We start from the raw sequence: 27,737 nt of genomic DNA on the forward strand, positions 1-27,737 counted from the left end.
CACCTTACACAACATGTATGTACACACATATTTCCTTAGTCACCCCATTCACTCTGTCGTTTGAAATATAGTTGAGTAGTGGAGACCAGAGTCTATCAAACCTGGGATGTCTGTTGTGGAGGTCCTAACTGAGCTTTTCAAAGGAAGAAAGTCAACAATCTGTTCAATCCACATTTTAAATGTAGGAGAGGAATTAGAAGTATGTGATAGTCATAAACAAATGTTCTCTGTCTGAATCAATCAATCATTCTTCACAAAAAAATACAGTTTTATATCTTTATGTTTGAAGCCTGAAATGTGGCAAAAGGTCGCAAAGTTCAAGGGGGCCGAATACTTTCGCAAGGCACTGTAGGTTCCACTTTCAGAGGTACATATTTTACAAGCAGGATAAATGTCTGTATTCATTCTATGGAATCTCACTGGGGTATGATCACATTTTTACAAAAATGTGTAATTATAATCTTTCATTTTTATATTAGTAGCAGTATATCCTGTCGCAAAAACATCAGCCCATAGCTCATCACTGACAAAGGTCCTTTTCCCAGATTACTTTCAAAGGAGTAGCCCATTTTCTCAGAAAGGAGTCTGTAGGTATATGAGAATTTGCCTTTGATGGATTGTGCTGTAGCAAGAAGGGTCTCAACTTCATTCAGCTGAGCTCTAAACCTCCCCTTGGAAGTGAATGAGGAAATGACGTGTGTAATTTGAAGATAAATATTTTAAAAAATTATCCTGGCACATTGAATTCACTGCAGAGCTCTTGAGAGTATTTCAGTGTAGTTATGTTCTGATGAAACAGGTCTGAAAAGGTCCTGATCCCTAGAGGATGCCAAAGATGAAAGTTGGCATCTCTCAGGGTTTTTGGCAAGTCTGGCTTGCATTCATTCTATAGGCGAGTGAGAGCATATCTGGGAGGAAATGCCAAGGTATTTCCTACAGTCCTTCCATGCTACTAGGGTTTTGTAAATCACAAAGGTTTTGGGTATGTTTCCCACTTCACTAAAGTTATTAATTAATATAATTGAGCATAGGGGCAATGAAACACAGGATTGGGTTCTGAATCTACTTTGAATCTTGCAGCCGAAACGCGTCAGAGTTTTTAAACTTTGTTTCCATTGAACATGCCATACAAATAAAGGCATGCTAATTAAATATATGAAGAGTGCTTTGGTCCTCCTTTCTTTTTGATGACCACAATGAATCTGGTCTGTTTGTGATCCATGTTGCAGATTTGGGCAGACCTGTAGTACAATTTAAAGCAGGGAATGGCAAGACCACCATTAGCTTCCGGTTTCGATAGAGTGTAGAACTTGATCCTAGGTTTTTCATTGCCCCATATAAATTTGGTGATACTTTGGTTGTTTGTTTTGAAAAAAGAAACTGGGAGATACCATGGGAGCATCTGAAATAAATAGTTAAATCTAGGGAGGATGTTCATATGGATGACATTGATTCTTTCCGACTAAACTAATTGGGAGGGAGATCCAGGTTCGGAGATCATTCTTGATTCGATCCAGGAGTGAGAGATATTTTTTCTTGAAAAGACAATTCAGATCTGGTGTTACAAAAATTCCAAGTTTTGAAACCCCTGTGTCTTCCATTGGAACAGCCAGAGTGTCTTCATTGAGCTGGTGAGTGGAAGATTGATAGGGCAAACAATGGACTTGTTAAAATGTATCTGAGCAATTGTGTCTGAATTGGGAGGGAGGGATTTCTCAGGGTTGGATATGTAGAGCAAGACATCATCCTCGTTGAGCGACATCTTGTGCTGCAGGCCTCCTGCAGAAACCCCTCAACTCTGCTTAAGGCTCTGCCCCCAACAAGTAGAGCAGGGGGGACAGCGAGCATACTTGTCTTGTGCATGTCCCAAAGGGAATCTGGCAGAGTTCAGACCGTTAGTAGACACCATTGCATTTGGATGAGAATATAAGTCCTTAAACCATCTAATAAAGTTTGTGCCCATATTGAACTTTTCTAAGACTGAGAACAGAAAGCTCCACTCCATCCTGTCAAACACCTTCTCAGCATCCAGTGAAGCCAGCAGGACAGGGGTGTGGAACACCTTCTCAGCATCCAGTGAAGCCAGCAGGACAGGGGTGTGGAACACCTTCTCAGCATCCAGTGAAGCCAGCAGGACAGGGGTGTGGAACACCTTCTCAGCATCCAGTGAAGCCAGCAGGACAGGGGTGTGGAACACCTTCTCAGCATCCAGTGAAGACAGCAGGACAGGGGTGTGGAACACCTTCTCAGCATCCAGTGAAGCCAGCAGGACAGGGGTGTGGAACACCTTCTCAGCATCCAGTGAAGCCAGCAGGACAGGGGTGTGGAACACCTTCTCAGCATCCAGTGAAGCCAGCAGGACAGGGGTGTGGAACACCTTCTCAGCATCCAGTGAAGCCAGCAGGACAGGGGTGTGGAACACCTTCTCAGCATCCAGTGAAGCCAGCAGGACAGGGGTGTGGAACACCTTCTCAGCATCCAGTGAAGCCAGCAGGACAGGGGTCTTCTGTGTGTTTACTTGATCAATAATATCAAAAAGATGGCGAATGTTATCAGAAGAGAATCTGTCTCTAATAAATCCAGTTTGGTCCGCTTTTATTATTTTGGGATGAACAGTGTTTAGTCTTTTGGCAAGCAATTTGGTAATTCTTTTGTAGTTGAAATCCAACAAGCTTATGGTCCGGAAGGACGAACAAGATAGAGGGTCCTTGTCTTTTTTGAGCAACACTGTAATGTGGGCTGTGTACATAGAGTCTGGGAGAGCTCCGTTTTAGCAAAAATCCTCCAGCATTGGCATGAAGATAGGGCTGAGCTGGGGCCAAAAAGCTTTGTAGAACTCTCTGGGGAATCCATCTGGGCCTGGGGACTTATTAGGTGGCATGGAGGTAATTGCCTCCAGGATCTCCTCAGGAGTGAAGGCGGAGTTGAGATTTTCTTGGTTGGTCTCTGATAGTTTGGTAGCGAGATTTCCTCTATGAAGGAATGGAGTTCTGCATCTGTATGTTTTCTCTCAGAAGTATAGAATTTGCAGTAAAAATCATGAAAAGTTAAATGTATCTTATTTGGATCAAATGTGACCTTGTCATCTTCTGTTTGGATTACTCATGATTGTACGCTTTGATTGCTCTTTTGTGAAACGGTATGCAAGCAATCTGCTAGGCCTACTGCTATACTTATGCTATTTCTGTTTCGTAAAGAAAACGTTTTATTTTATGTCTCGAGTATAGTCCAGGTTTAGTTTGGCTGGCTGCTTTAAGTTGACTCCAGGAGGCGCTGTCTGGGGATTGTTTATTTACTTTTTTGCAGCGTTCCAGCTCCCTCTCAAGATCTAACCGGTGCTTCTATTGCTTTTTCTTAGAGGAAGCATATTGTGGCCAGAGAAACAGGAGAATCTTTGTTGTCTTGTGTGTAGCTGTCTAACCATGTAGTGACCAATGTACGGAATGGTTTATTTGATAAGATGAAGGTGTTGAATTTCCAGCTCTTTGACCTTGGTTGTTTTTACAGTGGACAAAGGCATGTTCTGAAAGTGCTATGGGTCCAATTGTACAAGTGGCAGAATTTATGAAAATGTTTGGGATGAAAGTGTAATCTATACGAGAGTAGGTGTTATGGATATTTGAGTAGTGTTTATAGCCCATAGATAAGCCATTAGTCTCTCTCCAGATATCTATCAGTCCCAACTTTTTAGTAAGAGAGTTCAACATCTTTGCCGATCTAGGGTTTGTGGTGGGGACTTGAGATGATTTGTCGAGAGTTGAGTTGAAGGTACAATTAAAATCTCTAGCCAGCACTCCAAAGGAAACATACAGGGCCATATTTTTTTTTGACATGAATGCAGCAGTATCTGTGTTAGGGGCATATATATTTAAGATAGTAATTTATTATTTGAGTAAATCTCCCCTCTGGATCAGATATGTTTTTGTACATTTTGAATGGAACATGCTTATGGTTAGGTGTAGCTGTGCCTCTACTGTCAGATTTGAAATATTAGAAATGCACCTGTCCCACCCAAGCTCTGCGGAGTCTAGCATGTTTGGCATCACAGATGTGTGTCTCTTGAAATAGCGCAATGTCTGATTTTTCCTTTTTGAGAGCATATTTTATATTTTTCTGTTTAATTGCATGACCGAGCCCATGGAAGTTCCATGTCAGTAGATTTAAGGTACTAGTCAACGTCATCGTACAGTATTCAAACTTTAGTGCAAGTCAGCTCTGCGTATTCGTCGATAATAGTTACAGCTGCGATCACATAAAATGTAAATAAATGGTGTACATAAAATAGCAATCTCTGAACACCCCAGCCGAGTTCCCAACAACTCAGTCACAATTCGGTGTTCCAAAAAACGGGAACAGTTCGCCACGCACAAGAGAGAGAGTAAAAAAGTATCATCCTCTGCATTAAATGAGTGACAATGTAGCCTCCGTCCAGACCACACGAAAAAAGAGAGGGAGGAATAAAGTACATAAAATCAATATCCCAGCCTACAAATACATCCCCCATATGATATAGGCCGAATCATTTGGACTTAAAACACAGAAATTTGTGAGCAAAGATTTAATAGAACACAGTTATTCCTTCGCTCCGATATTCAAGGTCCTCTGTTTTCTTATCCAGATGCTCTATTTGCTATTGTTTCCATGGCATCTGCCAGTGAGCCTCATCCAGATACTGCACATGTATGGTTATCTTGTTGTTGATGTCAGGCAAGGCATTTTCCAGGGTTGTCACCTTGCCCCCAATCACACTGAGCTGAGAGTTAATGCCCTCTAGTTTGATGTTGAGTTCTGTACGTTGGGGTCTCAGCCCAGAAAGGATGTCTTCAAGAGAGGATTTTTTTTTAAAGGCACACGTAGCCTACATCTCAATACATACACACAAACTATCTAGGTCAAATAGTGGAGAGGCGTTGTGCCGTGAGGTGTTGCTTTATCTGTTTTTTGAAACCAGGTGGGCTGTTTATTTGAGCAATATGATATTGAACTGAGTTCCATGCAATAATGACTCTATATAATAACTTAATCCAGAATAGAGACAAACATGCTCACTGTCCATCACCAAGCAACCAAGTGGAGTTGTCAACCATACTCTAAACACAAACATTTCCAATTGATTTACTGAGGTGACTTTTTATATAATCTGTACTCTCCAGTGTATTAGCTGCTAAATAAAATGCATAAACAACTCATTTTCAGTGTGTGTGTGTGTGGGTGTGTGTGTGTGTTTGCGTGTCTGCCTATGTTTTGCACCACATGTGCCATGTCTGCACGCTCACATAAAAGGCTAATTTGCAGAACAGTGTTCGCTTTGTGCTGTAAAAGCGGAGGCCTCTTCTCTCTTGGCGAGTCCTTTTAGCCTCCCTCAGATCAATGGCTAGATATTCATGCCAGAGAGACACAGGAAGGCAGGGAGGTGTTTGAAGGTTGGGCAGACGGGAGAGCTCACAAAAGGAGGAATCACTTTGATTTGCTATGCTCCACCTCCACTACTCCCCTTCAGTCGAAACAAGTGATATCCTGTATTGCGATATCACTCATTATAATGAGGTGTTTATATAAGATTATTATTATTTAGATTTAGATTGGTTATGAATGCGGAATTGTACGACAGTTGTATATCCTCGAAATTCAAACTAAGATAGTCAATGCCGAGGATTGGACTGAAAACCTTCATATACAGGCATCCCTCATCTATTGACTTGGTGATTCCGCTTTGTTTTCTCTGTCTTCCCTCAGCAGCCTCCACTGACATTTAGGTAAGGGTAAAAGTGACTAGGCAATCATGATAGACAATAAACAGAATATCAGCAGAAAATAGTGAATATAAAGAAAATCCCTTGAATGAGTAAGTGAGTCCAAACTTTTGACTGGTACTCTATGTACTCCTAAACAAACTAATTATGCACATGCACTTATACTGTTTTGTTTGCTCAAACACCCCACCCCTGCTCACACACATGATTAACAAAGCCGGGATTTAAAGATGTAGTAATTGTCTTCATTAATCCCTACAGTGTGTCAGAGAGAAGAGAGGAGAGAGTGGGAGAAAAGTTCATTATTCAACTGACTTCATTGTTCAAGAGAGGGTTAACCTCATGGGGCATTTAAGGCAGTACCCCATGACAGCACCTTAACGTCAGTCATATCCCCTTACTCCATCCTCCCCCCTCCTTCCCCTGCCTCCCCACTACTCCCCCAAAAGTGGGCTATATATAGAATCAAAGAGCCAATTAAGAGCCAATGCAGCAGCACTGATGTGAGGGCCAGTGGACTGAGAAACTGTTGCTCGCTCTCGAACAACTAACAGTCTTTATTAAGCCATCCTCTGTTTCAAGGAACTGTCAGGGGTTCACCTTGAGGTCATGATAGGGGCTGTACCAAATGTTTGATGTATTATAATAATTGATTATGCTTATTTTGTATTAATAGAAGGGGAGGGGGTAAAATACCCCTCCCTCCTTACATTTATAGGGTCCTAGACTACAGATTAACAATATATATATTCATTAGAAAGGTTTAATATTGTTCCACAGTCTTTTCTAATCTCTGCCTCTTATAAAGAAACTGTCTGAGAAATGTGTGACTGTGAGACAGAACCATGCAGGGGAGTGTAAGAGATAAGAGACTAGTCAGACATTCCACTATAAATCAACTTGGACATTTACTGCTGAGCTTTTAGATAACACTAAAACTATTGTTTATATAGCTGTGTAGGCATGATTTTGGTCTCATGAGTGGAAGGTAATGACGTAGGCAGTGATATCACTAAGATATATGACTGTTGGAATAATAAAACAACTCGGACCCTTTTCTATTTTGCAGAACTTACTCGGAAACATGCGTGCTATGTTCCTGTTGTCAACTTCTGTCTGCAATTGCATTAATAAAGGTTTTTGAATGATTTAATTAAAGATATTGTCTGAATGCTAATTTCACCAATGAGCCAATGATTGACAAGGAACAAGGAACGAACCCCAAAATAATGATTTTGAGGAACAAGCTGTGCTTACAAACATTCTGGAGATACCTTCCTTGAACATTCTTGAGCTACGGATCAAAAACCAACATCAACTGCCTTGGTTAAGGCAGTATTTTCATACTGCAATCCATTGAAGGTCTGGAGAAATAGACTAGTAGCCTCTGTTTTGGGTTGGATCCTGGCTGTGACCCCATTCACCCTAGGGTTTCTTCGGGAGAGTTGGGATATGCAAGAAACACATTTCCAATTCACACATGAATGAAATAGGACAAATATAAGCACCCGCCAAATTATCATAAATGATTTATTATCTGTCATTGTATGGACACTCGGTGAAGCAGCAAAGCTCTCTACATGGACCCTATGTATAAAGGTGAGATTCCCACATTTAACATGTTTTTGGTGCGATCGTGAATACAATACAAGAAATTTGCATTTTGCAGCGCAGATAATGGGTTTGACAGGATGAATTGAACAGGGCTCTGGGTATTTCCCTCATCAACACAACAAGTTATTGTCTGTGTCTTCATCCATAGGTGCACCAGAACCCCTTCCAGCCATGAGCTAAGCCCTCCCTATCCTAGGCATCCTGGGTAGGATGACGGCTGTGTGCCCCGCTGGGGTGGGACCTGCTGGGGCTACAGTGGTGTGCTCCAGGGGGTCTGGGGCTGGGGTTTTGACTGGGAGCACAGCGGGTCAGGACAAGAGATACGCACGCTGGAGCCGCTTGGAGAGCTCGGACATCACTACAGATGACGAGGGGGTCCCTGGCCACCGCATCACCCCCCTGGAGAGGCTAAACCTGGACATGTGCCAGGACGACAGGTAGGGCAAGGATGACAGGTAGAGGAAGGATGACGGGTAGGAGCAGGATGACGGGTAGGAGCAGGATTACAACGCTCTCTAAGAAAAAAACATGAAAGAAGATTAATTACCACATGTATTGTTATTCTGGATCCTTTGTAAGTGCTGTTTATTTTATTAACAGGGTGGTCCGTGAGCTTACCTTGGGCCGGCGTATCAGCTTCTACAAGGTCCGTGGAGAGATCGGATGTGGAAACTTTTCCCACGTCAAACTGGGGATCCACGCCCTCACAAAAGGTAAGGAAGACACCTGCCAGGCAGGAAACACATTAACTGATATTTAACATAACACACACAGCCCTGCTATACTACAGATGCTCACCAAACCTTTGAATCTTCGAATTATGCATTCATGGACAATAAAAAAGTGAAAAGATATGTAGGCCGCTTGGCCAATCTTCACTAAATATGCTGGCTTGAGTTAAATATTTATTGGAATACCCAGCTCCTCTGCTGCAGCAAAATCTCAAAGCGTAGTGATGACTGACAAGCTGTTTTCATCAATGAGCTAATAATACATTTCCTTGGATAGCTGTTTGCTAATGAGCCAGTGGTTTGCCACTGGGCACAGACGTAATTTCAACATCTAGTTTTGATTTAGTTTTGGTTGAGTTGTCTACTAACGTGTATTCAATATGAAATCAACAAAAAAAATCTACGGATTTGGGTTAAAACGTTTTTAAAAATACTAAATTCCCTTACGTTGATAACTTTTTGGAATACAATCAGTTTTCCACATTAATTCCATGTCATAACATAGATTTTTTTAATGATGTGGAAACACTTGATTCAACCAGTTTTTGACCCAGTGGCCTGTAGTCTGAATCTGCCACAGAAAGACAGCCTGTCTGACTGCTGCCCTGGAAAATATGGATTGATTAGAGATCTTGTGTTTGCCTAGGTATGGATGGAATTCCTGCATGCTTCATCAAAGACTGAAGTGTGTTTTGTGTGTGTGCGTGTCACGACTTCCGCCGAAGTCAGTTCCTCTCCTTGTTCGGGCGGTGTTCGGTGGTCGACGTCACCGGTCTTCTAGCCATCACCGATCTACCTTTCATTTTCCATTTGTTTTCCCACACACCTGGTTTACATTCCCTCATTACTTGTCATGCATTTAACCCTCTGTTCCCCCCATGTCTGTGTGTGAAATTTTTTGTTATATAGTGCTTGTGCACTTTGACTGGTTCGCGACGGCTTATTTTGTACCCATATTTTGTTGTTCTGTGTGCTGTTGGTTTTGCTTATTAAACTGCTCCGGTTATTGCCCAGTTCTGCTCTCCTGCGCCTGACTTCCCTGAAGCCAGTCACGAACCCCTTACAGAATTTCACACCCGAATATGGAGTCAGCAGGAGCTAACTACCCACAAAACCCATGTGGCCAAGACCTACCTAAGTATGGTTCCCAATCAGAGACAACGATAGACAGCTGTCCCTGATTGGGAACCATACCCGGCCAAAAACAAAGAAATACAAAAACATAGAAAAAAGAACAAAGAATGCCCACACGAGTCACACCCTGGCCTAACCAAAATAGAGAATAAAAGCCTCTCTATGGCCAGGGCGTGACAGTACACCCCCCCCCCCCCCAAAGGTGCGGACTCCGGCCGCAAAACCTGACTCTCAAGGGGAGGGTGGGCCCTCTTTACGGCGGCGGCTCTGGTGAGGGACGGAGACCCTCGCAGCGGGCCCCGGACAGAAGGGCGACTGGCAGCTCCGGACAGGAGTGCGACTCTGGCAGCTCCGGACAGGAGGGCGACTCTGGCAGCTCCGGACAGGAGGGCGACTCTGGCAGCTCAGAGACAATGATAGACAGCTGTCCCTGATTGAGAACCATACCCGGCCAACAACAAAGAAATACAAAAACATAGAAAATGAACATAGAATGCCCACCCTAGTCACACCCTGGCCTAACCAAAATAGAGAATAAAACCCTCTCTATGGCCAGGGTGTGACACAGTTCGACACATACAACAACACAGAGTTACACATGGAATAAACAAACATACAATCAATAATACAGTAGAAAATTAGATATACAGCATGTGCAAATTAGGTAGGATAAGGGAGGTAAGGCAATAAATAGGCCATGGTGGCGAAGTTATTACAATATAGCAATTAAACACTGGAATGGTAGGATGTGGAGCCCTGGAGCCAGTGGGTTTGGCGACGAGTATGAAGCGAGGGACATCCAACAAGAGCGTACAGGTCGCAGTGGTGGGTAGTATATGGGGCTTTGGTGACAAAACGGATGGCACTGTGATAGACTGCATCCAATTTGTTGAGTAGAGTGTTGGAGGATATTTTGTAAATGACATCACCGAAGTCAAGGATCGGTAGGATGGTCAGTTTTACTAGGGTATGTTTGGCAGCATGAGTGAAGGATGCTTTGTGGCAAAATATGAAGCCGATTTTAGATTTCATTTTGGATTGGAGATGTTTAATGTGAGTCTGGAAGGAGAGTTTACAGTCTAACCAGACACCTAGGTATTTGAGGTTGTCCACATATTCTAAGTCAGAACCGTCGAGAGTAGTGATGCTGGACAGGCGGGCAGGTGCGGGTAGTGATCAATTGAAGAGCATGTATTTATTTTTACTTGCATTTAAGAGCAGTTGGAGGCCACGGAAGGAGAGTTGTATGGCATTGAAGCTCGTCTGTAGGTTAGTTAACACAGTGTCCAAAGAAGGGCCAGAGGTAATCAGAATGGTGTCCTTTGCATAGAGGTGGATCAAATAATCACCAGCAGCAAGAGCGACATCATTAATGTATACAGAGCAAAGAGTCAGCCTGAGAATTGAACCCTGTGGCACCCCCAATGCTGATGGAAAATGCAACAGGGACAACCAGGCCACTTCAACCAGAGAAAAATCTGCAGATACTCTCCATTACGTACGTACCCCAACCAGAAGCCATGGATTACAGGGTAGAGGGTAGAGGGTATAGCTGCCACTTTCAATGTGCGTCACTCTAACCTGGAAGCTTATAAGAAATCCTGCTATACCATACGATGATCCATCAAACAGGCAAAGCACCAATACTGGACTAAGATTGAATGGTACTACACCGGCTCCGACGCTCGTTGGATGTGGTAGGGCCTGCAAACTATTTCAGACTACAAAGGGAAGCACGGCCGTGAGCTGCCCAGTGACACAAGCCTAACAGATGAGTTAAATTACTTCTATGCTCGCTTCGAGGCAAGCAACACTGAGGCATGCATGAAAGCATCAGCTGTTCTGGACGACTGTGTGATCACGCTCTCTGACGTGAGTAAGACCTTTAAACAAGTCAACATTCACAAGGCCGCTGTGCCAGACGTATAACCAGGACATGTGCTCCGGGCATGTGCTGACCAACTGGCAAGTGTCTTCACTGACATTTTCAACATGTCCCTGATTGAATCTGTAATACCAACATGCTTCAGGCAGACCACCATAGTCCCTGTGCCCAAGAGCACTAAGGTAACCTGCATGAATGGCTACAGACCCGTAGCACTCACGTCCATAGCCATTAAGTGCTTTGAAAGGCAGGTAATTGCCCACATTAACACCATTATCCCAGAAACCCTAGACCCACTCCAGTTTGCATACCGCTCAAACAGATCCACAGATGATGCAATCTCTATTGCACTCCACACGGCCCTTTCCCACCTCGACAAAAGGAACACCTATGTGAGAATGCTATTCATTGACTACAGCTCAGTGTTCAACACTATAGTGCCCTCAAAGCTCAGCACTAAGCTAAGGATCCTGGGATTAAACACCTCCCTCTGCAACTGGATCCTGGACTTCCTGACGAGCCGCCCTCAAGTGGTGAGGGTAGGTAGCAACACATCTGATCCTCAACACTGGAGCCCCTCAGGGGTGCGTGCTCAGTCCCCTCCTGTACTCCCTGTTCACCCACGACTGCATGGCCAGGCACGACTCCAACACCATCATTACGTTTGCGGGCGACACAACAGTGGTAGGCCTGATCACCGACAACGACGAGACAGCCAATAGCAAGGAGGTCAGAGACCTGGCCGGGTGGTGCCAGAATAGCAACCTTTCCCTCAAAGTAATCAAGACAAAGGATATGATTGTGGACTACAGGAAAAGGAGGACCGAGCACGCCCCCATTCTTATCGACGGGGCTGTAGTGGAGCAGGGTGAGAGCTTAAAGTTCCTTGGTGTCCACATTACCAACCAACTAGAATGGTCCAAACACACCAAGACAGTCGTGAAGAGGGCACAACAAAATATATTCCCCCTCAGGAGACTGAAAAGATTTGGCATGGGTGTCCCTGCACATAGACTCTGTACCGGTACCACCTGTATATAGCCTCGCTATTGTTATTTTCTCTGTCATTTAAAAAAAAATGGTTGTTGTTTTCTTTACTTATCTATTGCTTACGTAATACCTATTTTTTACTTAAAAATTGCACTGTTGGTTAGGGCTTGCAAGTAAGCATTTCACTGTAAGGTCTACTACACCTGTTGTAATTCTGCGCACGTGACAAATAAACTTTGATTTGATTTTATCTGAATCTGGGTTAGTTTGGCAGCTGGGGTGAAAAAGGTGCGATTACGATAGAGGAAACCAAGTCTAGATATAACTTTAGCCTGCATCTCTGATATGTGCTGAGAGAAGGACACTGTACCATCTAGCCATACTCCCAAGTACTTGTATAAGGTGACTACCTCAAGCTCTAAACCACATATGTCAGAGTCAAGGCCCGCGGGCCACATCCGGCCCGCAAGAAGGTTTTTTACGGCCCCTGGGATGATCTTGATTTATTATTAGAACCGGCCCGCAGCAAGCCGGCAGCCCGCAGATCTTTTACACGCACCAATACTACATTTCCCACAATGCAAAGGTGACGCACCGAGCAGTAGGCTGCTTCATTTCAATATTTATTGGCACAGCAGTCGTCAGCATCACAGTAAAATTAACTTTCAGATACCCATCAAAAATGGCAAAACGGAAGGTGGATACTGAGAACCGGGGGTTTCAAACAAGGTGGGAGTCGGAGTATATGTTCACGAAGGTAGCTGGAAAACCTGTGTGTCTTCTGTGTGGAGAAAGTGTGGCGGTACTGAAAGAGTATAATCTGAGACGACATTATGAAACGAAACACGCGGACAAAAACAAGAATATGGACATGGAACAAAGGCTACAAAAGGCAGAGGAATTAAAACGAGGCCTCAAATCTCGACAGGCTCTGTTCAAAAAAGCCAAATCACAAGGCCAGGCTGCTGTCAAGGCCAGTTTTATTTTGGCAGAAGAGATCGCTAAATCAGCCCGGCCATTTACGGAGGGGGATTTCATCAAAAACTGCATGATTAAAGTTTGTGACGAAGTTTGCCCAGAAAAAAGGCAACTCTTTTTAAATGTGAGTCTGAGCAGAAACACCATTGCCGAGAGAGTAGACCAGTTGTCCATCAATCTAAAAGAGCAGCTTGTGAAAAAGGGAAAAGATTTTATTGCATATTCCTTGGCTGTGGATGAGAGCACCGACATTTCTGACATTGCCCAGTTGTCAATTTTCATCCGCGGAGTGGACTCCAACCTAAGCGTGACAGAGGAGTTTTTGGCTTTACGTCCTATGCATGGCACAACTACGGGGCATGATTTGTATGAAGAGGTGTCAAGATGTGTAAATGAGATGGAGCTGCCTTGGGAAAAACTCGTGGGTTTGACAACCGACGGAGCACCTGCGATGTGTGGACACAGGAGCGGACTGGTGGCGAAGATACGGGAAAAGATGCAAGAGGAAAACGCGACAGGTGAGCTGACAGCTTATCATTGTATCATACACCAGGAAGCGTTGTGCGGTAAAGCCTTGAAAATGGAGCATGTAATGAGCATCATCACGCGCACAGTTAACTTTATCAGAGCCAAAGGTTTGAATCACCGCCAGTTCAAGGCATTTCTGACGGAGTTAGAAACGGAGCATGGTGATTTGCCTTATCACACAGAGGTGCGATGGCTAAGCCAGGGAAAGGTGCTTCAAAGATGTTTCGAGCTTCGTGAGGAGATTTGTCTGTTCTTGGACAGCAAAGGGAAAGACACAACACAACTCCGAGACGAAATGTTTCTGTGTGAAATGGCTTTTCTGTGTGACATTACGAGTCATCTGAATGCAATAAACTTGCAGCTGCAGGGTCGGGATCGTGTCATCTCTGATATGTACAGTACAGTGAAGGCATTTAAAACCAAACTGACTCTGTGGGAGACGCAGATGCGGAAAGAAAATTTGAGCCACTTTCCCAGCTGCCAGACCATGAAAGAGAAGCTCTCTACCAGTGCGTTCCCGAGCACACAGTTGGCTGATAAAATAGGTATGCTTGCCGCTGACTTTCGACGCCGATTTGCTGACTTTGAAGCACAAAAAAGCAGGTTGGAACTGCTCGGTAACCCATTTGCTGTTGACGTGGAAAGCTCACCACCAAACCTCCAAATGGAGTTGATTGACCTCCAATGCAATGATGCACTGAGGGCAAAATATGCGGCAGTGGGTGCTGCGGAGTTCGCCCGTTTCCTCCCCGGCACAATGCCCCAGCTGCGCATCCAGGCTGCTCAAACGTTGTCTATGTTTGGCAGCACATACCTGTGTGAACAACTGTTTTCTTTGATGAACCTGAACAAAACATCACACAGAAGTCGACTTACTGCTGAACACCTCCACTCAATTCTGAGGATTTCTTCAGCTCAGAGCCTTACCCCGAACATTGATGAACTTGTGGAAAAGATGGGACACCACCAAGTATCACCCTCAACCTCAAACAAGTGAACATTACTGTGCAATCACATATTTAGAGTTTTTACTCAGTTCAAGTTTAAAAGTTAAAATGTAATATTTGTTTTCACTGCATGTTACTTCTCCTTAAACAAAGTGTTGTTTTTGATTAATAGATTTTTGCACTTTATTTTTTTGTATTTCAATCCAATTATATTTTAAAAATATTTCAGTTGAGTGGATGATAGAAAATTGCTATTATTGTTTTTTCTTTGAAGTAAATTTAGCCCACTTTTGCTAAAATAGAAAATATAGTCAGTCTACTGATGGTGCCTTGAATACCGGTTTCTTTCATTTAATGTTCATGTTATGGGGATATTTATATAAAGGAAATTTGTCTTTTGTGTCTGTTGAAAATTAAAGATTACTGACAGAGCCATAAGAAAATATTGCTTTATTTATCTGATCATATTGTAATATATTTGTTAGGTTTTCAGTAGGTTCAATTAGGTTCACTAGACTATATGCGTCATTTAAAAATTTTTCAATGAACATTCGAACAGTCCGGCCCTCGTCTTGTAGCTGATTTTTTTATTTGGCCCTCCGTCCATTTGACTTTGACACCCCTGCTCTAAACCCTCAGAGGTAGTAATCACACCTGTGGGGAGAGGGGAATTCTTCTTACCAAACCATAGGACCTTTATTTTGAAGGTGTTCAGAACAAGGTTACGAGTAGAGAAAGCTAGTTGGACTTTAAGAAAGCTTTGTTGTAGTGCATTTAACAGAATACCCGGAGAGGGGCCAACTGAGTATAAGACTGTATCTGCATATAAATTGATGAAAGAGCTTCTTACTGCCTGAGCTATGTTGTTGATGTAAACTGAGAAGAGTGTGGGGCCTAGAATTGAGCCTTAGGTTACTCCCTTGGTGACAGACAGTAGCTGAGACAGCAGATTTTCTGACTTTATACACGGCACTCTTTGAGAGACGTAGTTAGCAAACCAGGGCAAAGACCCCTCAGAGACACCAATACTCCTTAGCCAGCCCACAAGAATGGAATGGTCTACCATATCAAAAGCTTTTGCCAAGTCAATAAAAATAGCAGCACAACATTGTTTAGAATCAAGGGCAATGGTGACATCATTGAGGACTTTTAAGGTTTCCATAACCTGAACGGAAACCAGATTGCACACCAGAGAGAATACTATAGACATCAAGAAAGCCAGTCAGTTGATTATTGACAAGTTTTTCCAACACTTGATAAACAGGACAAAATAGAAATAGGCCTATAACAGTTAGGATCAGCTTGATCTCCCCTATAAATTATTGATGAACCGTGGCTGCCTTCCAAGCAATGGGAACCTCCCCATAAAGGAGAGACAGGTTAAACAGTTTGGAGATGATATTGGCAGCAACCTTTGTTACGGTGCGTGAATGAGGACCCAAAAGCGAATTAACGTAAACAGAGCTTCTTTAATAACAAAACAAAACGTAGGCTCAGATGGACCGGCAGGTTCCGACAGGACAGGACAAGGTTGCAGCAAACATGACGATAGTCTGGTTCAGGCATGAACAACACAAACAAGAATCCGACAAGGACAGAAGCAGAAACAGAGAGAGATATAGGGACCTAATCAGAGGGAAAAAAGGAACAGGTGGGAAAAGGGGTGACGAGGTAGTTAGGAGGAGACAAGGCACAGCTGGGGGAAAGAGGGGGAGAAAAGGTAACCTAACAACGACCAGCAGAGGGAGACAGGGTGAAGGGAAAGGACAGAAACAAGACACAACATGACAGTACATGACAGTACCCCCCCACTCACCGAGCGCCTCCTGGCGCACTCGAGGAGGAAACCTGGCGGCAACGGAGGAAATCATCGATCAGCGCACGGTCCAGCACGTCCCGAGAGGGAACCCAACTCCTCTCCTCAGGACCGTACCCCTCCCAATCTACGAGGTACTGGTGACCACGGCCCCGAGGACGCATGTCCAAAATCCTGCGGACCCTGTAGATGGGTGCGCCCTCGACAAGGATGGGGGGGGGGGGGGGGAAGACGAGCGGGGGCGCGAAGAACGGGCTTGACACAGGAGACATGGAAGACCGGGTGGACGCGACGAAGATATCGCGGAAGAAGAAGTCGAACTGCGACAGGATTAATGATCCGAGAAATACGGAACGGACCAATGAACCGCGGGGTCAACTTGCGAGAAGTGGTCTTAAGGGGAAGGTTCTGAGTGGAGAGCCAAACTCTCTGACCGCGACAATATCTAGGACTCTTAGTTCTACGCTTATTAGCAGCCCTCACAGTCTGCGCCCTATAACGGCAAAGTGCAGACCTGACCCTCTTCCAGGTGCGCTCGCAACGTTGGACAAAAGCCTGAGCGGAGGGGACGCTGGACTCGGCGAACTGAGATGAAAACAGCGGAGGCTGGTACCCGAGGCTACTCTGAAAAGGAGATAGCCCGGTCGCAGACGAAGGAAGCGAGTTGTGGGCGTATTCTGCCCAGGGGAGCTGTTCTGACCAAGACGCAGGGTTGCGAAAAGAAAGACTGCGTAAGATGCGACCAATAGTCTGATTGGCCCGTTCTGCTTGACCGTTAGACTGGGGGTGAAAGCCGGAAGAGAGACTGACGGAAGCCCCAATCAAACGGCAAAACTCCCTCCAAAATTGAGACGTGAATTGCGGACCTCTGTCCGAAACGACGTCTGACGGAAGGCCATGAATTCTGAAAACATTCTCGATGATGATTTGTGCCGTCTCTTTAGCAGAAGGAAGCTTAGCAAGGGGAATAAAATGAGCCGCCTTAGAGAACCTGTCGACAACCGTAAGAATAACAGTCTTCCCCGCTGACGAAGGCAGTCCGGTGACAAAATCTAAGGCGATGTGAGACCACGGTCGAGAGGGAATGGGAAGCGGCCTGAGACGGCCGGCAGGAGGAGAGTTACCGGACTTAGTCTGCGCGCAGACCGAACAAGCAGCCACGAAGCGACGCGTGTCATGCTCCCGGGTGGGCCACCAAAAGCGCTGGCGAATGGAAGCAAGCGTACCCCGAACGCCAGGGTGGCCGGCTAACTTGGCAGAGTGAGCCCACTGAAGAACGGCCAGACGAGTAGGAACGGGAACGAAAAGAAGGTTCCTGGGACAAGCGCGCGGCGACGGAGTTTGAGTGAGTGCTTGCTTTACCTGCCTCTCAATTCCCCAGACAGTCAACCCGACAACACGCCCCTCAGGGAGAATCCCCTCGGGGTCAGTGGAGGCTACTGAAGAACTGAAGAGACGAGATAAAGCATCAGGCTTGGTGTTCTTAGAGCCCGGACGATAAGAAATAGTTTATGTGTCGGGGGGCTAGGGTCAGTTTGTTATATCTGGAGTACTTCTCCTGTCCTATTCGGTGTCCTGTGTGAATCTAAGTGTGCGTTCTCTAATTCTCTCCTTCTCTCTTTCTCTCTCTCGGAGGACCTGAGCCCTAGGACCATGCCCCAGGACTACCTGACATGATGACTCCTTGCTGTCCCCAGTCCACCTGGCTGTGCTGCTGCTCCAGTTTCAACTGTTCTGCCTTATTATTATTCGACCATGCTGATCATTTATGAACATTTGAACATCTTGGCCATGTTCTGTTATAATCTCCACCCGGCACAGCCAGAAGAGGACTGGCCATCCCACATATGCTCTCTCTAATTCTCTCTTTCTTTCTCTCTCTCGGAGGACCTGAGCCCTAGGACCATGCCCCAGGAATACCTGACATGATGACTCCTTGCTGTCCCCAGTCCACCTGACTGTGCTGCTGCTCCAGTTTCAACTATTCTGCCTTATTATTATTCGACCATGCTGGTCATTTATGAACATTTGAACATCTTGACCATGTTTTGTTATAATCTCCACCCGGCACAGCCAGAAGAGGACTGGCCACCCCACATAGCCTGGTTCCTCTCTAGGTTTCTTCCTAGGTTTTGGCCTTTCTAGGGAGTTTTTCCTAGCCACCGTGCTTCTTCACCTGCATTGCTTGCTGTTTGGGGTTTTAGGCTGGGTTTCTGTACAGCACTTTGAGATATCAGCTGATGTACGAAGGGCTATATAAATAAATTTGAAAAAATAAATTTGAAATCACGAACTCGAAACGAGCGAAAAACAGCGCCCAGCGCGCCTGACGCGCATTAAGTCGTTTGGCAGAACGGATGTACTCAAGGTTCCTATGGTCAGTCCAAACGACAAAAGGAACGGTCGCCCCCTCCAACCACTGTCGCCATTCGCCTAGGGCTAAGCGGATGGCGAGCAGTTCGCGGTTTCCAACATCATAGTTACGTTCCGACGGCGACAGGCGATGAGAAAAATACGCGCAAGGGTGGACCTTGTCGTCAGAGAAGGAGCGCTGAGAAAGAATGGCTCCCACGCCCACCTCTGACGCGTCAACCTCGACAATGAACTGTCTAGAGACGTCAGGTGTAACAAGGATAGGTGCGGATGTAAAACGATTCTTGAGGAGGTCAAAAGCTCCCTGGGCGGAAACGGACCACTTAAAGCACGTCTTGACAGAAGTAAGGGCTGTGAGAGGGGCTGCCACCTGACCGAAATTACGGATGAAACGACGATAGAAGTTCGCGAAGCCGAGAAAGCGCTGCAACTCGACGCGTGACTTAGGGACGGGCCAATCAATGACAGCTTGGACCTTAGCGGGATCCATCTTAATGCCTTCAGCGGAAATAACAGAACCGAGAAATGTGACGGAGGAGGCATGAAAAGAGCACTTCTCAGCCTTCACAAAAAGACAATTCTCTAAAAGGCGCTGGAGGACACGTCGAACGTGCTGAACATGAATCTGGAGTGACGGTGAAAAAATCAGGATATCGTCAAGGTAAACGAAAACAAAGATGTTCAGCATGTCTCTCAGGACATCATTGACTAATGCCTGAAAGACAGCTGGAGCGTTAGCGAGGCCGAAAGGAAGAACCCGGTATTCAAAGTGCCCTAACGGAGTGTTAAACGCCGTCTTCCACTCGTCCCCCTCCCTGATGCGCACGAGATGGTAAGCGTTACGAAGGTCCAACTTAGTGAAAAACCTGGCTCCCTGCAGGATCTCGAAGGCTGAAGACATAAGAGGAAGCGGATAACGATTCTTCACTGTTATGTCATTCAGCCCTCGATAATCTATGCAGGGGCGCAGGGACCCGTCCTTCTTCTTAACAAAAAAAACCCCCGCTCCGGCGGGAGAGGAGGAGGGGACTATGGTACCGGCGGCAAGAGCTACAGACAAATAATCTTCGAGAGCCTTACGTTCGGGAGCCGACAGAGAGTATAGTCTACCCCGGGGGGGAGTGGTTCCCGGAAGGAGATCAATACTACAATCATACGACCGGTGTGGAGGAAGAGAGGTGGCCCTGGACCGACTGAACACCGTGCGCAGATCGTGATATTCCTCCGGCACCCCTGTCAAATCACCAGGCTCCTCCTGTGAAGAAGAGACAGAGGAAACAGGAGGGATAGCAGACATTAAACATTTCACATGACAAGAGACGTTCCAGGAGAGGATAGAATTACTAGACCAATTAATGGAAGGATTATGACAAACTAGCCAGGGATGGCCCAAAACAACAGGTGTAAAAGGTGAACGAAAAATTAAAAAAGAAATGGTTTCGCTATGATTACCAGAAACAGTGAGGGTTAAAGGTAGCGTCTCACGCTGAATCCTGGGGAGAGGACTACCATCCAGGGCGAACAAGGCCGTGGACTCCCTTAACTGTCTGAGAGGAATGTCATGTTCCCGAGCCCAGGTCTCGTCCATAAAACAGCCCTCCGCCCCAGAGTCTATTAAGGCACTGCAGGAAGCTGACGAACCGGTCCAGCGTAGATGGACCGACAAGGTAGTGCAGGATCTTGAAGGAGAGACAGGAGTAGTAGCGCTCACCAGTAGCCCTCCGCTTACTGATGAGCTCTGGCTTTTACTGGACATGAAGTGACAAAATGACCAGCAGAACCGCAATAGAGACAGAGGCGGTTGGTGATTCTCCGTTCCCTCTCCTTAGTCGAGATGCGGATACCTCCCAGCTGCATAGGCTCAGCACCCGAGCCGGCAGAGGAAGATGGTAGTGATGCGGAGAGGGGGGCAACGGAGAACGCGAGCTCCTTTCCACGAGCTCGGTGACGAAGATCAACCCGTCGCTCAATGCGAATAGCGAGTTCAATCAAGGAATCCACGCTGGAAGGAACCTCCCGGGAGAGAATCTCATCCTTTACCTCTGCGCGGAGACCCTCCAGAAAACGAGCGAGCAAAGCCGGCTCGTTCCAGCCACTGGAGGCAGCAAGAGTGCGAAACTCAATAGAGTAGTCTGTTATGGATCGATTACCCTGACATAGGGAAGACAGGGCCCTGGAAGCCTCCTCCCCAAAAACAGATTGATCAAAAACCCGTATCATCTCCTCCTTAAAGTCCTGATACTGGTTAGTACACTCAGCCCTTGCCTCCCAGATTGCCGTGCCCCACTCACGAGCCCGTCCAGTAAGGAGAGATATGACGTAGGCGACACGAGCAGTGCTCCTGGAGTAAGTGTTGGGCTGGAGAGAAAACACAATATCACACTGGGTGAGGAACGAGCGGCATTCAGTGGGCTCCCCAGAGTAACACGGCGGGTTATTGATTCTGGGCTCCGGAGATTCGAAAGCCCTGGAAGTGGCCGGTGGATCGAGGCGGAGATGGTGAACCTGTTCTGTGAGGTTGGAGACTTGGGTGGCCAGGGTCTCAACGGCATGTCGAGCAGCAGACAATTCCTGCTTGTGTCTGCCTAGCATCGCTCCCTGGATCTCGACGGCTGAGTGGAGAGGATCCGAAGTCGCTGGGTCCATTCTTGGTCGGATTCTTCTGTTACGGTGCGTGAATGAGGACCCAAAAGCGAATTAACGTAAACAGAGCTTCTTTAATAACAAAACAAAACGTAGGCTCAGATGGACCGGCAGGTTCCGACAGGACAGGACAAGGTTGCAGCAAACATGACGATAGTCTGGTTCAGGCATGAACAACACAAACAAGAATCCGACAAGGACAGAAGCAGAAACAGAGAGAGATATAGGGACCTAATCAGAGGGAAAAAAGGAACAGGTGGGAAAAGGGGTGACGAGGTAGTTAGGAGGAGACAAGGCACAGCTGGGGGAAAGAGGGGGAGAAAAGGTAACCTAACAACGACCAGCAGAGGGAGACAGGGTGAAGGGAAAGGACAGAAACAAGACACAACATGACAGTACATGACAACCTTAAAGAAGAAAAGGTCTAAACCATCTGACCCAGATGTTTTTTTAGGGTCAAGATTCAGGAGCTCCTTTAGCACCTCGGAGTCAGTGACTGCCTGCAGGGAGAAACTTTGTAGCGGGGCAGGGGAAAAAGAGGGAGAAGCATCGGTTGATAGTCGCAGTAGAAGGGGTGGGAGATGAGGAAATGTTGGACAAGCAAGGAGGCATGGCTGAGTCAAATAGGAATCCTGACTTAATGAAGTGGTGATTAAAGAGCTTAGCAATGTGCTTCTTGTCAGTAACAACCACATCATCAACATTAAGGGACATGGGCAGCTGTGAGGAGGAGGGTTTATTCTCCAGGTCTTTAACCGTTTTCCAGAACGTCTTGGGGTTAGACCCACAGAGGGAACTGCTCCTTAAAGTAACTAACTTTGGCCTTCCGGATAGCCTGAGTGCACTTATTTCTCACTTGCCTGAACGAGATCCTGTCAGCCAGAGTATGCGTGTGCCGAGCCAAGCGTCTTCGACAGAGGGGATGAAACTGATTCTATACCATTTTACAGAAGCCAGTTCATGAACGAAGGCTTTCTCATTCAAGATTTTTAGCAAGCGTCTAAAACAAATCAGGACAGGTCGTTTCACTGAGCAGCCATTACGAACACAGGCTAAAACAGTGAGCACTATGATCATTACAGAAAACACCAGACTGATATATATCAGGATTATTTGTGAGGATAACATCACAGGCTCCCGAGTGGTGCAGTGGTCAGAGGCACTGCATCTCAGTACATAGAGGTGTAAGTGTCACTACAGTACCTGGTTTGAATTCAGACTGTATCACATCGGGCTGTCTCATAGGGCAGCGCACATTTGGCCTGGGTTTGGCTGGGGTAGGCTGTCATTGTAAATAAGAATTAGTTCTTAACTGGCTTGCCTGGTTAAATCAAAAAAGGAGATTATAATCTTTGGAGTTATATTTTGTGGGATTGGTAATAGTCTGAGAAAGATTTTAGGGAGTCCCATTGCTCTAGGACTTGGTCAGGTGGTTTAAGCATGTCCCAGTTTAGGTTACCTATTAGGACAAATTCAGACTTAATGTAAGGGGCCAGGAGAGAGCTTAGGGCAGGTAGGGTACAGACCAGACCTGATGGAGGACGATGGCACCCAGCAACAGTCAACAAAGAGCTATTTGAAAGTTTAATGCTTAAAAAGAGCAAATCAAATTGTTTGAGGACAGACTTGGTGGAGATAACCAAGCACTGAAGCTGATCCTTGGTAAAGATTGCCACCTTTGGAAGATTTGTCTTGTCGAAAAAGTTTATAACCAGAAAGGTTAAAATCAGTATTCAAAACACTCTACCACGTCTCAGTAATGACCAACACATCTGGATTGTAGCTGTGAACCCACACTTTCAATTGATGCATTTTAGGTAATAAGCTTCTAGTGTTAACATGCAGAAAATCCAGGTTTTTACGAGAGCAAAAATCAGTGAAGCAGATATGATAACAAGTCAGAATTGGGGCTAGCAACAGTAGATGGGCCAGGGTGTACATACACGTTTCCAGATATCATCAACAGTAATATTATGACATGTGGGTATTTATGTTTGGCTTGAAACGTTATAGAATGGAAATGTTTTATCAGCCACATAGCTTGCTAATGCATAGAGATATATAAATATGAAGTGTGTGTTGACATCCACAAAATATTGAACCGTTTTATCTATAGAGAATAAAACACCATAAGATAAAACAGGAATATCTCTTTATTTTTGCCTAACTCTTCTCTCAAGGCCTGCCTTTTATTTCTACATTCTATGTTGACCTTAGGTATATAACAAAGGCTTAACGCTGACCCCAGGGAGAGTAGCTGCTGCATCAGGAACAGCTAATGGGAATCCTAATAAATAAATTAACATTTCCCTTTGTCCTCCCTCAGACAAGGTGGCCATTAAAATCCTGGATAAGACCAAGCTGGACCAAAAGACCCAGAGGTTACTATCCAGAGAGATATCCAGCATGGAGAGACTGCAACACCCCAACATCATACGCCTTTACGAGGGGGGTCACACGCACGCACGCACGCACGCAAACACACACACACACACACACACACACACACACACACACACACACACACACACACACACAGCCTCCCAGACCTTGTTAAACATCTATTACTGATAAGTAATGAGTTACACAAAGCATGGTCAGAAACTAATGCCATCAGTGCAGTGCACTTTTAAACAGAGTAGTGTCATTAAACAGAGTAGTGTAATTAAACAGAGTAGTGTAATTATCAGTAGATGCCTTGATCATCCTCTCTGTTTCTTCCTGGTGGGTGGCAGGTGGTGGAGACATTGTCACGGTTACATCTGGTGATGGAGTATGCAGGCGGAGGCGAGCTCTACACCAAGATCAGCACAGAGGGGAAACTGTCCGACATAGACAGCAAGATCGTCTTCTCTCAGATCCTCTCAGCTGTCAAACACATGGTATTTTTCTGGAAACCACGTGTTTGATATCATTCCACTGATTCCGCTCCAGTTATTACCACAAACTTGTCTTGTCTTGTTTTCTTACACACCTGGTTTTCATTTCCCTCATTAATTGTTGTGTATTTAACCCTCTGTTCCCCCCATGTCTTTGTGTGGAATTGTTTGTTGTAAGTGCTTGTGCACATGTTTACTGGTGGGTGTCAAGTTTTGTACCCATGTTATCTATTTCTTTATGCCGTTGGTTTTGCGATTAAACTGCTCCGGCTATTACCCAGTTCTGCTCTCCTGCGTCTGACTTCCCTGCCACCGGTTACGCACCCCTTACACCTGTTCTCCCAAATTAAGGTGCCACCAACCTCCTGTGATTGAATGTCATTTAAAGAGTGAGATGTATTTACAGTATATACCGGTGTATTAACCAGATACATCTTTGACCTGCCCCACAGCATGACAACAGCATCATTCACCGTGACTTGAAGGCAGAGAACGTCTTCTACACCTGCAGCACCTGTGTCAAGGTGGGAGACTTCGGATTCAGCACGCTAAGCCGCCGCGACGAGACTCTCAACACCTTCTGCGGCTCCCCGCCCTACGCCGCGCCAGAGCTCTTCCGGGACGAACACTATCTGGGCATCTTCGTAGACATCTGGGCCCTGGGCATCATGCTGTTCTTCATGGTGACAGGAAGCATGCCCTTCAGGGCGGAAACGGTTGCCAAGTTGAAGCGCTGTATCCTGGAGGGGGCCTATGTGCTGCCCTCCTGGATACTGGAGCCCTGCCAGAGGCTGATCAGAGGCATCCTCCAGCCTCAGCCCTCAGATCGCTGCAGTGTAGAGCAGATAATGGGCTGTGAGTGGCTGCTGTGTGTAGACTTCCCCCGGGCCATGGAGCCCTTTAAACTGGACCCGTCCTATCTGGCCGAGAGCACACCTTCAGAGTTGGAGGAGGATGAGGCGGAGGTGAGGGGGGCACTGGAGACACTAGGGATCACCACGGAGCATATCTTGAATAATCAGGGGAAGGACTGTAGGAGTTCTATAACAGGTGTTTATAGGATTCTGTTGCACCGTGCGCACAAGAAGCGGGCAGTGGAGAGCATGCCTGCAGTTATGCATGTGGTCGGGGCCAGAGTGAGTAAAAAGGACCGGCTGAAGGCGTACCGCAGCTTACAGCACACCTCCAAGCTCTGTGTGATTCTGTGATGAAAAGCCTTTACTCCTATAGTTGAACTTTATTGTATTTTTTGTCAAACGATTAGAATGTATGTTACTGTGAATGAGGAATGAGATGGTGAATTTTAAATCACTTTGATTTCTGCCTTGAATGTTGATCGGCAAAACATTCATCTCAGATACGCTAAGAAAGACAAAAAAAGTTTTCAAGTTGGGATTCAAGTGAGTATTTGTCTTTGTGAGAATATACTTTAGCCTGGGTGCCAGTCTTTCCCTAATTTATCTCACAAGAAAAGGCAAACATGTAACATATGGTTATCCAGCAGACATTTTTCTCCAAAGGAACCTGGGCGATTCCAGCATTATGTTCATAATACTTGCTCACAAAATCACAACTTAAATGTCTCACAGAATGGACAAACTAAATATAAATACAATTTTGATGTGTGTGTCTATATTACCCACCAGGGGGAATGTACAGTGCCTTGCGAAAGTATTCGGCCCCCTTGAACTTTGCGACCTTTTGCCACATTTCAGGCTTCAAACATAAAGATATAAAACTTTATTTTTTTGTGAAGAATCAACAACAAGTGGGACACAATCATGAAGTGGAATGACATTTATTGGATATTTCAAACTATTTTAACAAATCAAAAACTGAAAAATGCGTGCAAAATGATTCAGCCCCTTTACTTTCAGTGCAGCAAACTCTCTCCAGAAGTTCAGTGAGGATCTCTGAATGATCCAATGTTGACCTAAATGACTAATGATGATAAATACAATCCACCTGTGTGTAATCAAGTCTCCGTATAAATGCACCTGCACTGTGATAGTCTCAGAGGTCCGTTAAAAGCGCAGAGAGCATCATGAAGAACAAGGAACACACCAGGCAGGTCCGAGATACTGTTGTGAAGAAGTTTAAAGCCGGATTTGGATACAAAAAGATTTCCCAAGCTTTAAACATCCCAAGGAGCACTGTGCAAGCGATAATATTGAAATGGAAGGAGTATCAGACCACTGCAAATCTACCAAGACCTGGCCATCCCTCTAAACTTTCAGCTCATACAAGGAGAAGACTGATCAGAGATGCAGCCAAGAGGCCCATGATCACTCTGGATGAACTGCAGAGATCTACAGCTGAGGTGGGAGACTCTGTCCATAGGACAACAATCAGTCGTATATTGCACAAATCTGGCCTTTATGGAAGAGTGGCAAGAAGAAAGCAATTTCTTAAAGATATCCATAAAAAGTGTTGTTTAAAGTTTGCCACAAGCCACCTGGGAGACACACCAAACATGTGGAAGAAGGTGCTCTGGTCAGATGAAACCAAAATTGAACTTTTTGGCAACAATGCAAAACGTTATGCTTGGCGTAAAAGCAACACAGCTCATCACCCTGAACACACCATCCCCACTGTCAAACATGGTGGTGGCAGCATCATGGTTTGGGCCTGATTTTCTTCAGCAGGGACAGGGAAGATGGTTAAAATTGATGGGAAGATGGATGGAGCCAAATACAGGACCATTCTGGAAGAAAACCTGATGGAGTCTGCAAAAGACCTGAGACTGGGACGGAGATTTGTCTTCCAACAAGACAATGATCCAAAACATAAAGCAAAATCTACAATGGAATGGTTCAAAAATAAACATATCCAGGTGTTAGAATGGCCAAGTCAAAGTCCAGACCTGAATCCAATCGAGAATCTGTGGAAAGAACTGAAAACTGCTGTTCACAAATGCTCTCCATCCAACCTCACTGAGCTTGAGCTGTTTTGCAAGGAGGAATGGGAAAAATTTTCAGTCTCTCGATGTGCAAAACTGATAGAGACATACCCCAAGCGACTTACAGCTGTAATCGCAGCAAAAGGTGGCGCTACAAAGTATTATCTTAAGGGGGCTGAATAATTTTGCACGCCCAATTTTTCAGTTTTTGTTTTGTTAAAAAAGTTTGAAATATCCAATAAATGTCGTTCCACTTCATGATTGTGTCCCACTTGTTGTTGATTCTTCACAAAAAAATACAGTTTTATATATTTATGTTTGAAGCCTGAAATGTGGCAAAAGGTCGCAAAGTTCAAGGGGGCCGAATACTTTCGCAAGGCACTGTAATCCCCAAAAAATGGACTTCTAAATATTAGCATGTTGGAGAAATAAAGCAAATAAGAAGTGTTCTGGATGTTACATGAAACGCACAACCCACTGGGTACAGACATCAATTCAACATTTATTCCACGTTGGTTCAAAGCCATTTCTTTGAAATGATGTGGAAACAACATTGATTCAACCAGT

General features: G+C 45.3%; 1 protein-coding gene and 1 long non-coding RNA gene across 2 annotated transcripts; one reads left to right on the forward strand and one right to left on the reverse strand.

The window, feature by feature from the left end:
* Nucleotides 1-7,272: 7,272 nt before the first annotated feature.
* On the reverse strand, nt 7,273-9,394 carry LOC149979848 (uncharacterized). Its single transcript, XR_016484683.1, has 2 exons — nt 7,986-9,394; nt 7,273-7,882 (listed from the first exon to the last, which is right to left on the reverse strand). It is a non-coding gene; the product is annotated as an uncharacterized LOC149979848 (long non-coding RNA).
* Nucleotides 7,578-25,976, forward strand: LOC110536339 (serine/threonine-protein kinase NIM1-like). Its single transcript, XM_036936246.2, has 5 exons — nt 7,578-7,804; nt 7,968-8,080; nt 23,719-23,838; nt 24,126-24,274; nt 24,724-25,976. The coding sequence occupies exons 1-5, from the start codon at nt 7,578-7,580 to the stop codon at nt 25,477-25,479; spliced, it is 1,365 nt and encodes a 454-aa protein (XP_036792141.2). The 3' UTR covers nt 25,480-25,976.
* The last annotated feature ends 1,761 nt before the right edge of the window (nt 25,977-27,737 follow it).

Source organism: Oncorhynchus mykiss, chromosome 11 (genome assembly GCF_057628025.1).
Source record: "Oncorhynchus mykiss isolate SJ-2025 chromosome 11, ASM5762802v1, whole genome shotgun sequence".
Classification (NCBI taxonomy): Eukaryota; Metazoa; Chordata; class Actinopteri; order Salmoniformes; family Salmonidae; genus Oncorhynchus; species Oncorhynchus mykiss.

Bases quoted from the DNA above. Each gene is read 5' to 3' on its own strand.
- LOC110536339 (XM_036936246.2), top strand. From the start codon at position 7,578: ATGACGGCTGTGTGCCCCGCTGGGGTGGGACCTGCTGGGGCTACAGTG. The intron at 8,081-23,718 runs GTAAGGAAGACA...GTCCTCCCTCAG, and splicing joins GATCCACGCCCTCACAAAAG to ACAAGGTGGCCATTAAAATC. The intron at 24,275-24,723 runs GTATTTTTCTGG...CCTGCCCCACAG, and splicing joins TCTCAGCTGTCAAACACATG to CATGACAACAGCATCATTCA.